This window comes from Streptopelia decaocto, assembly GCF_964273445.1.
Source record: "Streptopelia decaocto genome assembly, chromosome: 6".
Lineage (NCBI taxonomy): Eukaryota > Metazoa > Chordata > Aves > Columbiformes > Columbidae > Streptopelia > Streptopelia decaocto.
The window spans coordinates 48,614,155-48,630,711 of NC_138660.1; the positions used below are offsets into that span (position 1 = coordinate 48,614,155).

General features: G+C 34.7%; 1 protein-coding gene across 7 annotated transcripts in view; it reads left to right on the forward strand.

Annotated features, from left to right (window-relative positions):
* LOC309441199 (sodium channel protein type 3 subunit alpha-like) overlaps positions 1–16,557 on the forward strand; it is a gene marked incomplete at both ends in the record, with an annotated part of 42,660 nt that overhangs the window by 15,756 nt on the left and 10,347 nt on the right. For all 7 annotated transcript variants that reach the window (XM_082055703.1, XM_082055698.1, XM_082055699.1 and 4 more), the window contains 5 exons: positions 270–508; positions 2,307–2,480; positions 3,254–3,610; positions 5,557–6,009; positions 15,041–15,158. In XM_082055703.1, the coding sequence (XP_081911829.1) occupies positions 270–508; positions 2,307–2,480; positions 3,254–3,610; positions 5,557–6,009; positions 15,041–15,158 (1,341 nt within the window). The remainder of the gene's footprint in view (positions 1–269; positions 509–2,306; positions 2,481–3,253; positions 3,611–5,556; positions 6,010–15,040; positions 15,159–16,557) is intronic.

Sequence of the window (16,557 nt, forward strand, 5' to 3'; positions counted from 1 at the left end):
GCATAAATAGTTTTATTTTTTTAAACAGGATTGCGTCATCTTAAAAACAGACCGCTTTTTCAATTGTTAGCTCAAAACTCTTGAGATTTTTCTTCTAGTCTTGTAAAAACTTTTTAGTCAGCAATAAGTTAAATTCCTGGAAAGCTGAGGAGGTTCCTCCAAACATCCTTAATGTTTCCAGGGATAAAGACTAAAACCTGAAAAAGCAGATAAAAAATTATCTTCACGTTCTCCAAAACTTGTTCACTATACATTTATTTTCTTCACAGAACTTGAAGAATCCAGGCAAAAATGTCCACCTTGCTGGTATAAGTTTGCCCATACTTTCCTAATTTGGAATTGTTGGGAGCCCTGGTTAAAAGTAAAGAAAGTGGTTGAATTTATTGTAATGGATCCATTTGTTGATCTGGCTGTCACTGTTTGCATAGTTTTAAACACACTGTTTATGGCCATGGAACATTATCCAATGACTGATAATTTCAGTAATGTACTTAAAATAGGAAATCAGGTAAGTCCATCAAGCTTTATAATTTGATATATTTGGAACCTGTTTTCTCTTTGAAATCGAATTACTTTTATTGGTTTTGGTTGTTTGTTGTTGTTTGTTTGTTTTGGTTTTGTTGTTTGTTTTTTTTTTATTATTATCATCCCATAAGATTAATGTTAAGCATTTAATTGTACTAAGAATAGAAAATACTGTTTGAGATATGTGGTATTCTATAGTAAAATTTCTGCAAATAGTTTTTAACAACCAGAATTTGAATGACACAAAACCAAAAAAAAGAAATCTGACTTGTTTTTGTTCAGTATTACCGAAAAAAAAAAAAAAAGAAAAGTAGGAGCCAAGTTATATCCTTTCTACTATAAGTATCATTGGTAACACAAGAAGAGTTTCGTGTCATTTTGGGTTATTATTTTGCACTGTTATTTTTGTATTTCCATAAAGAATGTTGCTTTGATTGGTCCATAACAATCTGGAAGGCAAAGAATGTGTGACTTATTCCAAGAGTGTCTGTTGAAACTTTGGGTTTTATTCCCTAGTGGACACAGTCTGTTTGTTGGGTTTGAGGTGGTTTGTTTGTTTCTTTTATAATGGCAATAACACAGATAATATTATCTGCTATATTCCTTAACCTGTGCTTATTCTACATGCTAATTCTGGTGATTATGATGTAACAATACAATCAAACCATTTGGTTATTAGAATATATGAAATTCTGGTACATGTTTGGAATGTATTCAGGTTTAAGTCCAGAGTTGTTAATGTGTCAACACTTTAATTTTATGCTGATATTTTTAGCCGATACAGACATAGTTCAGAGCTTTTACCTTAACCTGTAGTCTTTCATTGTCTGTGGAAGATAATCATGTCATGTTGCTGTTTAAAATAGATGTAGGATGTATTTGAGGAGGAAGACAGGGAAGATGAATAGGTGAGGATCAATAGCTGTCACAGAGCTGTGATCATGCCTGCGTGTTTAGCCCAGAAAACACAACCATTTTTTTCCTTTCATGTGTAATAAAGTAGCTTAATATTAATCTTATTTTGAGCTCTGTGTGTTCCTTTGTGCTGATAAGAATTTGCATTTACTCCCAGTCAGCTAAAATACCACAATAATACAGGTATAGTTTCAGCAGTTGGTTTCCTGCTTTTTGGACCATGTAGCACTAAAGACTGTCAGATGGTCCTGATTGTTTTTGAAGTTTGTTCATCTGTCTAGAAAAAGATAAAAAAATATTCCATTCTGTAGATACTGGTGGTCATACATCTACGGTAAATACAATTAATTTACTCCCTTTTCAATGACTTTGTTTGCCTTCTGCTCCAGAAAGCATCAGAGGCATTCAAAAGCAGAAATGAATTGTACTTTAAACATAAGCCTCAGCAGAATTGGTCTTTTTTTTTTTTTTTTGGCCGCTAGGAAGAGAAGACAAGTTTACTAGATCTGTAAGTTCTCACAAAGGCTTCATTTAACAGCCACTCTTCAATTTATGACCAACTCATGTTTTTCCAAACATCTTTATTAAAGCAGCTTCCATTGTAGCAAGAGCAACTGTCATTATCGTGCTGAGGAAATTTCCTTTAATTAGATGAATGGCAGGTACGAGGAGCAAACAAGTTAACAGAGTTATACTACAGCTCATTTGGATGATGCCACTTACCTTTTTTTGAAGTTCAGCTTGTGATAATATTCCTGACCTACATCCTGCTGTAAGAGGGTTGATACTTCTTAAGTTGTTCTTTCTCTGCTGGTTCAACTTCTTCATACTTACCTATAAAGTAACAACAAATGTTATTCCTTCAGGTTTTTACTGGAGTTTTCGCAGCAGAAATGGTTCTCAAGATAATTGCCATGCATCCTTTTTATTATTTCCAAGTTGGCTGGAATATTTTTGATAGTTTCATAGTTGGCCTTAGTTTGGTGGAACTTTTTCTGTCAAATGTGGATGGATTGTCCGTTCTCCGATCATTCAGATTGGTAAATAAATTAGTGATAATAATATACCTGCTAATGTGTTGTATTTGTATTTTAAGTGTACTCATGTAAATAAGACACTTTTTAGTTTTACATTTTTTTTCCTAACTGTCACAGGCTATCTCTGCAAACATCCTTTACAAAATTACATGTTAACACTGAACAGTGTGTGCCATTTTATGGTTCAGAAATATCTAAGTATTTTTTCAAGGGAAGGGGCTGTAATTTTATTGTAATTGTTTTTACATGGATGGGTAAAGCACAGTGAAGTGTACAACCTATTTAGTGCATATTGAGGTATATAAATAAGTAAAACATTTGTAGCCCTCGGTCTACTTCCATATCTGGAAATTGTAAAAAGACTAGAAGTGGGTTTTTTAATGCAGAATTACAAAATTCATGTTTTAAATTAAAAAAGATTGATTTTTCTCTTCCATCTTGGGGGAAAAAAAAAGGAGTGCTTTACTTTATTAGATAAATATTTCTGTTTAAAAAATGATAAATGAATGTTGACACTTTGAACCAGTGTGCTATTTCTTTTATATAGAAAAGTATACATATATGCCACACACACAAAAAAAGAGCAAATTTAAAATGTATTATGTTTTAAAAGTGTGGATTTTACAAAACTTCTGTTTCTGTGTAAGGGATGGTTGTTGGCATCATGCTGAAGTTTCTTCTTTTTGATATGGCTGAGAGTGACTAGTTCATAATCTATTGATTTCTATAGCATTTTTGTAGCTACTGCAAATAACGTCTCTGTTTTTGTTTTTCAGTTGCGAGTTTTCAAACTGGCAAAATCTTGGCCAACTCTAAATATGCTGATTAAGATTATTGGCAACTCAGTGGGGGCTCTGGGGAATCTGACCCTGGTGCTGGCCATCATTGTGTTCATTTTCGCTGTGGTGGGGATGCAGCTGTTTGGGAAAAGCTACAAGGAATGTGTCTGCAAGATCTCCAGTGACTGTGAACTTCCACGTTGGCACATGAATGACTTTTTCCACTCTTTCCTGATTGTATTCCGAGTGCTGTGCGGGGAATGGATAGAAACCATGTGGGACTGCATGGAGGTTGCAGGCCAAACTATGTGCCTTATTGTCTTCATGATGGTCATGGTGATTGGAAACCTAGTGGTATGTAGCCAAAATAATCTGAGAAATCGTTTAGAGAGAGAATAGTAACAGAACCAGTAATGACATTTTCAAGCATTATCAAATATTTTCTTTACATATATTTTTAATAATTTTGAATGTATTACTAGTATGGTTTCTGATACAGAGTTTTCTGTTTGTTAGATTTCTGATTCTATGTAAAATCCTCAGCTTGGAGGATGGGCCCCCTCAGGGGTCCAGAGTACAATTCAGAGGATATGGGTGAGAGAGAAGCATTGTGTGTTCACGGTTTTGTGGACTTCTCCTAGTTTCCTAGAGAGAGAGAGAGAAGAACAAAGGCACCCCGAGCATTACGCTCCCAGGATGGGAGTTTGCTGTTTGTGGAAGAGGGCGCAGCAGGGCCTTTTCTCCCTAACTGATTGAAGCATCACTTTCAATCACACATTTGTTTAATTTGATTTTACTTCTGCTATCTCCTACCTAAAAGAATGCTTTGACATTCTTAGATTCTGAAATTTAAGTCATTTGAGCCCTGCTTGCTTGACAGCCAACTTTTTACACAAATGGGGTACAGAAACTTGAATTGGAAAGCAGCAGAAAAGACATCCAAATACTTCATGCTCTCTTTCAACTCTTTACCTTTTTGCTTCCTATTCTGTAAGTACTTTTTACAGACACTTCTATAAGTGGTTTGTGTTATATCTTCTTTTTTCACAGGAAAGCATCAGATCTGTACCAGTTTGTACATTGTTGTGTATAAATTTGTCTTTTAAAATATTCTTCATATTTATTAACTCACCAGTATTTGAGACCCACATTGCTCCACCTTTTGCTCTGCTTTTCTCATTGCCTACTAAATCTTCCTCTATTATTCTGCATCTTTTCTTTAGGTAACTGTTAGTAGCAAAAGAGACTTTAAATTGGCCATCCTGGAGGCATTCTTTAGGACTAAAATTTCTAACAATGTGAATAAGCTAATTATCTCTAAACCAGTCATGCTACTAGTAGCACAGCCATTTGCTCCAGGATTTTCTACAAATCTAGTGTCTTATAATAAAGAGAACTGTGAAATCGGTTGACCAAACAAAACACTCTCCTTAAATAGTTTTCTAAATCAGAAGATAGAACTTTGTAGAATGAAGTATCCATCTCTCTGATTTTTTCCACAGTGTTTACTATATTCTGATTTTATACCATAGCTCCAAAATAATTTCTTACGTGAGTAGACAATCCCTGCTGTATGTTCAGGGCTCTGTTATCCAGTTACTTTCAGTGTTCCCAACACATAGTTTTACCCTGTTGCCTTCAAAGCTGCACGAAAGAGCTGATCTGAAGGCTTTAAGAACTGGTACTCTGCTGCTTTGTCTGTCCTTATACCATTTGAGCTCCTGGTAAGCTCTGGGCTTGTATAAATGGGATCTATTCTATGTTTTGTCTTGCCGTGGAAAGAGCATGACTTGAGGTTAGGAGATGGAGTGTACATCACTTTTTTAAAGTCACATAAAGCAAAATATTTGTGTGAGTTTGGACCAGCATTTAAGCAAGCTGTTTTCTGCAGAGATCAGCTACACAAATCTTCTGTTGCAGAGTGTTTCACTGTGCCAGAGAAGTAAACATGTTGGATCTGTTCAGTCAGTACCAAAGAATCATTCATTTCTGACCTTCTACAAACATAAGCAGAAAAAGAATTTACAAGTGTCTTCATGGTCATGCACCAATGCAAAACCACAAAAAAACCCAACCCAAACCAAACAACTGCATTGCGGTATAGGGCACGTGTTGTGCTTAAAACACACTTTATTTAGTTTACTTAGGTTTCATTATTTCCTTTACTGTATATAATGCTGGAATCAGATACTATGTTCATAATGGGTTTCATAATGGGTGACAGAAACAGCATGTGAATGAAAAATTGAGAAAATTCAGCTTTCAGCTGTATTGTCTTTTTTTTCTTTTTTTTTTTTTAGGTATTGAACCTTTTTCTGGCCTTGCTGCTGAGTTCATTTAGTTCAGACAGCCTTTCTCCTACAGAGGATGATAATGAAATGAATAACTTACAGATTGCTGTTGCAAGAATTCAGAAGGGAATAGATTATGTAAAGAAAAAAGCAGGTGAATGTGTCCAAAAGTCTTTTTGGAAGAAACAAGCTGTTACAAATCAAAGAACAGCAACAGATCAGTTGAATGGTGAGAGAGACCATTGCATTTCCAACTGTACCATTGCTGAAATAAGGATAGATACAAATTACCATAAAAATGAGAATGGAATGGCCACTGTTATAGGTGGCAGTGATTATATGTCATTCATAAACAACCCAAGCCTTACTGTTACAGTCCCAATAGCTGTTGGAGAATCTGATTTTGAACATCCAAATACAGAAGAGTTTAGCAGTGACTCAGAATTGGAGGAAAGCAAGGAGGTAAGATTTAAATATTTTTATGTTTTCTGTATTTCTATTCTTACATAGTATGGCTCTTTCTGCTTAGAAACAGGGAGTGTTTGTGATTTAAGATTGTTGGACTGTACTGAGAGTGAATGAAGTGGGAAAATGGAGCTAAAGAGTGTAGGAAATCCTAGCAGAACTGTATAAAACATATATGAACCCATGTATAAAGAGCTTTGAAAACAAGCTTTTCTAATTTTTAGTTGCGTAGACAAACTAGCATATATGTACAGAACCAAACAGAAACAAAATACCTGAGGGCTTTTTATATAATAATAATAATAATATTCCCATGAAGTAAGGATAAAAATAAACTACTATTTTAAAACATTAGAGGAGATATTAATAAAGAATATAAATACCCTTTGCATTTGATTTTTAAAGCTCGCTGAATTCTGCAGATAATCTAGCAGAGGTGCTAACTCAGGCTAATGAGAGCAGTAACAGCAGTTTTCAAGTCCTGATGTTAAAATGAAATGGGAAAGCCAAGGGAACAATGTCAGTATTATAAGGTGAATATGTCAACTAAAAATAATGAAAAAACGTAGAATTACTGAATGAAAAAATATTAATTTCTTGCTTGTTTGTGAGAGTTTGTTTGAACCAGTCACTTCAAAGTCAACTGCCTGACCTTAAACTGGGCCAGCTTTACGAAAGTAGTTATTTGTTAGCAGCTGCAGACTGAGGGCAGAAGCAAAATCATGGATTTCAGTGGGATCCTGAGAGAACTTCGAAAAGTTAGATTGCTGTGCTGTGGCTCCAGTGCAGACTCTGTCTGGTATCACCTCCACTGGTACGCGAAGACACAAGTTCATTAGTGGAATGTCACTGCTTTTGCAGACTGCTGTACTTCAACCTGGGTTGCTTTGTCTGGATTGTTTTGTTTCCTTTTGGGGTATTTTTATTTGATTGGTTGTGGGCTTTTTAGGTTTTTGGTTGTTTTGAACTGGAATTTGCCCATATTCTTTCTAAATTTTAGAAAATAAGTTTGTTCTAGTGAACTGCAGTTAAACTAAATTTGGAAGGTGTAATAAGGTGGCTCTTTAAGTGTTTCTTTTATTGTAGAGTGCAGTGTTCAATAATATTACACTTATTTGTTATTTCAGCAGCTCATTTCCTGACACTTGATTTGTTTCATCTACATTTTGGAGTTTCTGTTACTCCATATATTATGCTGACCTCTAAGTTAAGAAGACCTTAGATTACCATTGTGGTTTAACCTGACAGGCAGCTAAACACCACACAGCTTTTTACTCACTACCCCACCTCTTTGGTGGGGTGGGGAAAAGAATCAGGAACAACAACAAAAAAGTAAACCTTGTGGGTTAGGATAATGAAAGTTTAATAGAACAGAAAGGGAAAATAAAAATTATAGTAAAGATAATAATAAACCAATACATAGAAGATGTGATGCACAATGCAGTTGCTCACCACTCACTGAACTGATACCCAGCCAGTTCCCAAGCAGCGGTCCCGCAATTCACTTTTCCCTAGTTTATATACTGAGCGTGATGTTCGGTGGTGTGGAATATCCCTTTGGCCCGTTGGGGTCAGCTGGCCTGCCTCTGCCCCTTCCTGGCTGCTTGTGTATCTCCAGCCTCCTGGCTGAGAAGGCCTTGACTTATAGACATTGCTTAGCAACAACAAAAACATCAGTGTGTTATCACCTTTGTTCTGGCTTAAATCCAAAACACAGGACTATACCAGCTTCTAGGAAGAATATTAACTCTATCCCAGCCAAAACCATGACAGTTACTAAGAGGCCTCTTCAAAGCAAATAATGTTCATAATTTGTTTTAAAGTATTAGCTGTACTTTCTAAGGAAGCTATAATGTCTGCTGAACAGCTGCTACATCTTTTAAATGTTAGTAATCTGAATAAAGGATACTGGCCTTCTTAGTGTGTTTTAATAAAACTTGGGTTTGTGGAAGGAATATCTGTTGAATCCAGGTAATTTGCTCTGATAACTCTGTTAAATCTAGCCCTTACCTGGAAATTATCCAGCAATTGAAGACACCTGGTTCTTCACTATTTTATGTTTAAGAATTAGGTAACAAAATCTATGCCTTCTCACCTCTGATACTGAAGATCAAACCTTCTCACCCCTGAAATTGAAGATCAAACATCAGCATTAGCTGTTTATGAGATACTACAATATAGAATCAATTTTAACCCACTCAGATTTGGAAAAGGTGGCTAAGGATTGAAAGACAGAGGAGATATGTGAACTATCAATTAAAAAATCACGTACAGTAGTTCATAGTAATGAAATTGTCTTTCATTTTTTAGGTTATTTCAGTTTTTTCAGACTTTCCCTTTAAATGGGAGCAGTTTGTATTGAGGTTATTAGATAGCTACATTATTTGATGAGCCTTTGAGAGGTCTGGCAAGAAGTGAGGTTTGATTTATACCAATCTCATGTAGTAAAAGATAGATTTGAGGTACTTGAGGAAATTTGAGGTTTATTGCTAGGCATGGGTTTTTCATTTTTATGTTGTTATATATCAGTTATAATCCATAATGTACCTTTAGGAAAAACTTCATAACTAAAAGGGTTGACAGGCAATAGAACAGGCTGCATGGGGAAGCGGTTGTGTCACCACCTCTGAAGCTGTTTAAAAGGTGCTTACATGAGGTTCTTGCCTACAGGGTTGGACTTGACAGTGTCAGGTTAACAGTTGGACTTGATCTTAAAGATCTTTTCCAACCAAAATGATTCAATGATTCTGTGATCAAAGTATTTGAAACATTTTATTTTTTTTTCTTTTCTTTCTTATTTTTTGTTTTTTTCTTTTAAGTCATGCAGTTAAAAAAGCTGGGAAAAATTGCTTACCCGGAATTTTTTGTATTCGATCTGATATGATTGATTTGTTTTGCTTTGCCTGTGGCTTCTTTCTGAAAGTGTATCCTAGTTACATACTTGGCATCTAGCGAAGACCAGGAACAACCTTGAAAATTAAGTACAAGGGAAAACATATTTCTGTGTTTTTAGAGGTGTAGGATGATGAAGGCTTTAATATACATATTGTGGCTGTATCTGTCTCTGTGGACTTGGTTTGGGGTTGTTTTCTTGGGAGTAGGGCATTGGAGAGGGTTTTGTTTCTTTTGTGGTATGGGTTTTTTTGTTTGTTGGTTTGGTTTTGGTTTGGGGTGGGTTTTTTTTGTGTGTGTGTGGTTTTTTTGGCTTTTTTGTTGTGGGTTTTTATTTTTTTGGTTGGTTGCTTTTTAAAGTTCAGAACCAAGACCTGTATACAGCTATGAGCGTCAGATATTCTGCTAATTTTACCTCTTTCAGTATGTCTTTGGATATCTAACTGCACATATCTAATCAACAACTATAAATATTATGTTTTGCGAATGTGTGATATATCTAGTAAACACATATTTATATAAGTAGGAATCCATACTTCTGCTGTTTCTAGAACTCAGCCCAAAAGGTACCATGTTTTAACTTCATTGCGTACCATTCTTACTTCTCACAGGAGTAAAATCAAGCTGGATCAGTCAAGAATGCAGATCTGGTGCTTTTTAACCAGGCAGAGCAACGTGTCAGCATGTTTACACAGGTTACCTAAACAAATCATACATATATAATCATTTTTGAGATTGATTGGCCTGCATGCTACCCAGCTACAATATATTTTTCCCCATCCATTGCAATGTGGTGGAAACACGCACAGTGCTCTGTAAGCTGAGTCCCATGACTCACATCACAGCATGGTTGAGGGCAACCCAAACATGTTCCTCTCTCCTTGTTACATCTTTAGTATTTTCTGTACTACTTCCATGGCATAACCTGCATGCTTTGTAGGGATTTTTTATTGTTAACTGGACCTTAAGCATCATGACTGTTCAAGTTTAAGAGAGGTTAAGAGGCTACAATTTTCTGAAAATGGAAAGGTAATCTTCACTTGACATTTTCTGTTCATCTGTTGAACCATATTTTTAGCTGTAATGTATTTATGAACATTGTCTGATCATGGTCATTTGAAAAATGACTTCATAATATTGCATATATACAATTACTTGTGTGCTAGCATGTTTGTATCTTTTGATATAAATTGTTTCATGTTTGTTGACAATGTTTTTGTAATTTACATTCAAGTTTTCTCATATGAGAGAAGCTAAAATATAAGGTGAAGGATACATGCCTGGAAACAAACATGTTTTTTATACATATGCATAGTCCTTTGGAATATGAATGTAATAATTTAGTTACATTCTACTCATGAAGTTTGTGTATATCTGTAAGACTGGAAGTTAGAGAATCGTTTATGTCAGTTTTGCTCTTCATCATCAATAATTGTTTATTTGTGAACTTGATCAATTTGCTTGATTTTTAGAAAGACAGGCATAAAACACAATTTCAAGTGAAAATTTGATTCTGTAGGATTCTGTGTTAATGTCTAAATATATCTGGGTGTTTTAAAGTGACACAAATTAGAAAGTTCAGGCAAGAAAGAAATAAAAAATAGAGAAAGGCAGAGTAAGGCTAAAATTAAGACAATTGTTAAAAAAAAAAAAAAAGGAACTGGCATCCTCTTAGACCTCTAAACTCGGGAACCTCCACAACTGTAAAAAAAAAAAAAACCTTAATTGTACCAAGCTATTATTCTTCATGATCTCTTCTGGATAATTGGGCAGTACCTTTCCTTGCTATTAAGGGTAAATACAGGTTTGCCCGTGTGGTTTTGTTGTGGAATCCTGCATTATCTTTCATGTATTCTTTTACACGGAATTACGTACTGGAAATATTTCAGGTCTCACTTCTGTGCCCAGGGGGTCTGCAAGCTATTCAGAAAGACGGAATGGAAAAATATCTTTGTAAGGATATTTCCAACCCATTTTAGAAGAGGTACTTAAGTAGGGGAAAGTAGAATGTGGTAGTATCCCATCCTGCTGGCACTAACTTTGGGGGAATGATTTTGATTTGGTGGAGATTGTTTGTGTGACACTGCTACTGCTTCAAGTTCTGCCGTCATGACTGGACAGGCATAGAACAGCATGCAAAATAGTAACCCAGGGCTTGTAATCATTTGACTGAAAAACTTTTTTTCATTTGGATCTCACGTTGTCTTACTGTAAGCTTCCTTGCATGATAAGGCAGTTCTTTTTTTAAAAAAAATTAAATGTGTGCCCTTTTTTTTTTTTAAGTTATGTAGACCAGGAGAGGTAAGGTTTGGGTTTAGTTTGGTGAAAAAAACTAAGTACGTTCTATGGACAATACTTTTGCTTTCTTTAAAAGGTAAATAATTTGTAAAACTTATTTATAGACATACTTACTCTTTTCAGAAAAGGAAAATAAAAAGATCCCAGTAGAAGTGACTTCACCTACTGTGTTTATACTGAATAGTACCATACTCAGTGAGAAGTCAAGCTGATGCAGTAATGATGGCTGAAAAAATATGTGCTTTTTGTCCTTTCTGTTGTTTTAATTAATAGTTGAAACTAAATGGAAAAATGAGGTTGTTTTTCTTGAAGAAGCATTTCCTGCTGAAAATAGATCTGATTAAGCAGGAAGATATTCAATTGATGGAATATAAGTGACGTGATGCAGGTGTGCTGAGGTTTTCTGTTGCATTTCTATTTAGTAATATTTTCTGATCCTCTTTTCTAAGAGATTCCTGAACATGCTCTCCAAAGCGCTGTTACCAATAATCATCTTTCACATTTTACTGCGGTTACTTTAACTCCTTCTCCAGTAAAAATGGACTCAGTCTACTTAAATTAGAAAGAAAAAAGAGAGATATCTTCAGTGAGTGAGAAGATGAGAATATGCAGCACAGTCTTCCTTTGGTTTTTTGTTTGTTTGTGGGTATTTTGTTTTGTTCTAAATAACACGAGACAATGTTTCCCTTTTATTCCTTGCATTGTCAGCTGTATTGCTGGTATGTTTGCTCTTTGCTTTGGAGTTCAGGAAGCATCAGATTTTCCTTTACTATTTGCATATCAAAATGTGAATGACTTAGAAGTTGAATGCACAGTAGGTTGCATCATGTGAATAGTCAGTGACCTACTTCTAATTAGTTCTTATTATGAATTTTCCTTTAAAGTCATTACCTGTGATTTTGTATACACTTTCATTTATTATTTTTTAGATGATGCTCACTAAACATTGTTTCTCGACTAATTACCTCAAGCAATCCTAAGCGGCTTCAGTGGGATGACTTGTAGTAGTAACATTATTGTTGCAAGTATTTGTGCCATCATACCTTGAGTCCTTCAGAAAAAGGATCATGAGCTCCAGATTTTGACCTTGCAACAGTACATTAGATACTTGTATTGAAAAAGTTAATCTATTCAAAGTCTGAATAGCTTTTTACTGCCAACAGTGAAAAAGAAAACAGGTATTATATTGAGGCAATTCTCTCTAACAAAAATGTTTTAGCTGCTGATTTGCAGATGTCAAGGCAGATTGTCAGCTTTTGAGTATGAGTTGTGCCATTCAGTCCAGTGCTGAGTGTATACAAAATGGAGCTTCTTACTGTAGTTTGGTGAACTTTGAAAAGCAGCTCAGTGCCCTGGAAGGTGAAAGATGAACATTTCTGTCTTTCCTAGAAGTCTTGTTCTTAGAGTGATTCACAAAATCAGTTAGATCTCTGTGAACTTCATACGTAGTAAAGAAACTAACTGAATTAGAATAGGAAATTTTCTATGCATAATGTTTTTTACCATCTGTTTTTATTGTTGTTTGATACCTTCATCGTAGTGAAAAATATGAGCACCTCACTTGAAAAAAAAAAAACAATGTTTAATTAAATCTGTAACTCTTCAGGAACAAGACTATATCCTGTGATGTTTTTAGAAGAAAGAGGGAACCAGGCTAATTCTTCTACCATTTATTAAATTAGATATAAAACTTCATGTTATAAACACATTGATTCTTTTCTGTTTCTTTTCTGTTCCTGGTTGTTCATCTTTTAATGTTGTTAATTCATAAAAATCTGTATTAGTTCAGTCGTGTTCATGTCATCTGCTCAAACAGTGTACTAAGTAGCTTACAGTTGAAATGACCTAGTGTACGTCATGTTGTTTTTAATTTTTATTAGCAATATGATGCAAAACTTCCTTACTCCTAAAAAATATATTTTTTAAAAATAGTAATTTGTTTTATAATTCAATTCATTATTTCAGTTTACCCACCACTGCTGCAACATGTTGCAACATATAAGCTATGTCATGGAATGATGAAAGCAGCATATTAATACAATGATGGAGGCATATAGTGCTTTCCTCGGGTTCAGTAGGATTAGTAATGGGAAAAGCTGTTTGCTGTGAATATTGGTATTTTTAAATTAATGCTACTAAAAATGAAAAGAGGTGTTTACATTAAATATGAGTAATTTGGGGGTTCTATTCCAGATAAACAGTTTCTAAAGTAGCAGCAAAGTAGGCAATATTACTGAATCATTTTTAATAAAAGTTAATGCAGAACACTGGGTTACTTTTTCTTACTAAATTGTCTCTGTCTTCTTTCACATATATGGCAAAAATAATTGTTTGATACCTAAAACAATTTTGTCCTTTCACATTTCTCAGTTGAGGTCTAAAGATAGCTTGATTGGATAGTGCCTGTAACTTGTCTGCTTTTATGTTTTAAATGTCTCTTAATCATGCAAGTCTAGCTAAATTAACGAAAATGGTTATTTCTACGGAACCGAAGCTGTTTTACAAAGTGTGCTTACATCATTCCCTACAGACATGTAGTTGTGTGAATTCATTACTGATGTTGTGTACTTCTGGGTAATAAGACTGTAAGATGTCAGTGGATGCTGTGACCAAAACTACTCTGACTTAGTTTGGTACTCAGATCAAGTGTACAGGACACCATATCTTCCTTTAAAATGTCCACAGACTATTGATTTTTTGTAATACACATGCAGATTACAAAATAAAAGAATAAGCCTTTATTTATTTTTTATTAGTAACTTTTGTAATACTAATGTGACTTACATAATTTTAATGATTAAAAAATATCCTTTCTTTCTGGGTGTTAACTGTACAGATATGCGTACCAGAGTAATGGGTAGTTTCAGAATGCACAATGTAATACATATGTGCATTCGCAAAAAAGAATGCAAATTAATGCCAGTTGAAATGTATTTTATCATACTTTTTCCTTTTTGAAGCTTAACCGTATATATGGAAAAAACAGAAAAGGTGTTAACACAGTAGTTACAATTATGGGTTAAGACAGGGTGGGCTTAATTTGTTTTATGAATGAGTTGAGGGTAGTGTTCAAATACACATCTGAAACAAAGCTTCAATCCTGATTTTACTTTAACATTTTCCAATCTAGATCATAAGAATGATCTTAAAATGAAAAGTAACTGAATTGTCTGTGTTCAAACGTAACCAAATTTTATTATAAATTGTAGTATATGCCTGAAGTGGTTAGCTTGCATCACACTGATGTTGAAGATGCCGATAAAAAAAAAACGATAATTTATTTCTTCTGTATTATAAATAATGGGCACTGAATTAAAATCTGCCCTTAAAAATCTACTACATTTTCTCCATTGGCCAGTATACCCTGACAGTTCACAATTTAAAGTTTTTTTTCTTGTCCAAATTTACTGTCATTGGGTTGAGGAGACTGCTCTAATGGAAGTAGCTACTAACATATGTCATCTTAAAGCATACCATATAACTTGAATAGTATTTGTCTAAAATATAGCAAGAGAAATTATAGTAGGAAAATAATAGTAGAAAACAAAATAAATAGAATATGTATCAGAAAATCTACTTGGTAGTTGTTAACTTTGATGAATGATAACACGGTGCTGTATATAGGCCAAAATATGCCTTGCAATCTCTGGGTAAAAAGTGGGTGATTTATGCACATTTCAACAGCATTGACTGCTAAATGTGGATGTTTGTGTGTATTTCTGGTGACAAATATTGTTCTTATTATTACTTGCACACAGTGTTGCATGCTTGAAGATAATTACAATTCTAAAAATGTAAATATTAATAAAGTATAACAGTTATTGAATTCTATTTTCAGAAGCTAAATTTTCCTAGCTCATCTGAAGGAAGTACAGTTAATTTAGCTCTCTTTGGAGAAGAAAAAGCTGAAACTGAACCAGAAAAAGACTCAGAGCTACAGGCATGCTTTACAGAAGGTATGGAAATAAAATAGTGGGTTAGCAATTCCGTTTCAGTTGTTTGCAACAAGCATTGGCAGTTCAAGGAAGCTATTTGCTACAGCAGTCCTGGATCCCAGTTTGTGAAGACTTATGATATAGATAATTTTGCCTGTTGTAGGTAATTGTACAGAAGTCCATGGAGCCATTTGTGGATAGAAAGTTGTATATGTGTGTTTGTGATCATTTATAATATTGCTAAATAAGCACTAGGCACAATACTGTAAACTGATTCTCAGCAATCAGGAATCCTGTTGATGAAAATGACATTCTTAGTAGTGAAATCTGCAAGACCAAATCCTACACCAGGTGTGCTCCACTAAGAAATTCAAACCAGAATCATGTGATTACCCATGGTCCCTTCACAGGGCTAGAAATCAATCGAGTGGATGATTCAGATCTTGAAAAGTACAACTCAAACAACAGAGTAATTATCTTGACATTACACCGTTAATGGAGGGAGGGTGTGCATAAATATAATGTTTTTATTCAAGTAAAGAAGTCCGAACAGCATACTTGCACATCCTTAGCGGTTTCCATTTATTTTAGTTCTGAACAGCTATATCCTTTAGGGGACTACTGAAATTTACTGTTTAGGAATGTCGTTCCCATTTTTGTGATATTACAGATTTTACTTTCTTTTAACTCATTATTAAAATAATTCAAAACAAAATATGTCCCAGGCTTAACTCTTCAATCCTATCCATGCTTTTTGATTTACTATTAGGAAGACACCATTGACTTAGGCTAGGTCTCTTGTCCTTTGAAATATTATTTCAGTCATCTTTAAAAAAATATTTTGTAATGTGAGGCTATATTGAATACATCAAGCTCTTGATTAAATAAAAATTACACTTCTCAAATAATGTGTTACATTACAGTTCTTCCTTATCCTTATGTGATGTCTGTCAATCCTTGGGCATAAGATTATTTTTTCCATAATGTAGGCATTTTGACTAGTTAAAGTCAGTCATGCTCTTTGTGTTGGTAGCTGCTTTCTTTGAGTTGATGACATATAGCGTAACTTATTTGTAAGATATGAACTTAATGACACACAGGAATACTATAATGCTGCCTTTGGGACCCATTAAAATGGTTCAAACTTGACTATGTTTCTACGTGGTTAATCATATATAAAGAAATCAGGGGACTACTGTTAGCCAGGCAGATGCTGTGCTGTGAGGTAGGGAGCTCTGCACAGTGGGGCAGAACTCTGTGGATGGTTGTCACGAGTCTGTACCACATGGAAAAGCTCTCACAGTTTCCAGTTAAATCAGTTGTTTATCTCATGAAAGAGGTGTCCTTAGTCAGCCCTTGAAGCAGAGGTCATTCTTTGGTATAACAAAATAAAGGATGTTCACATCTGTGTGATTTATTA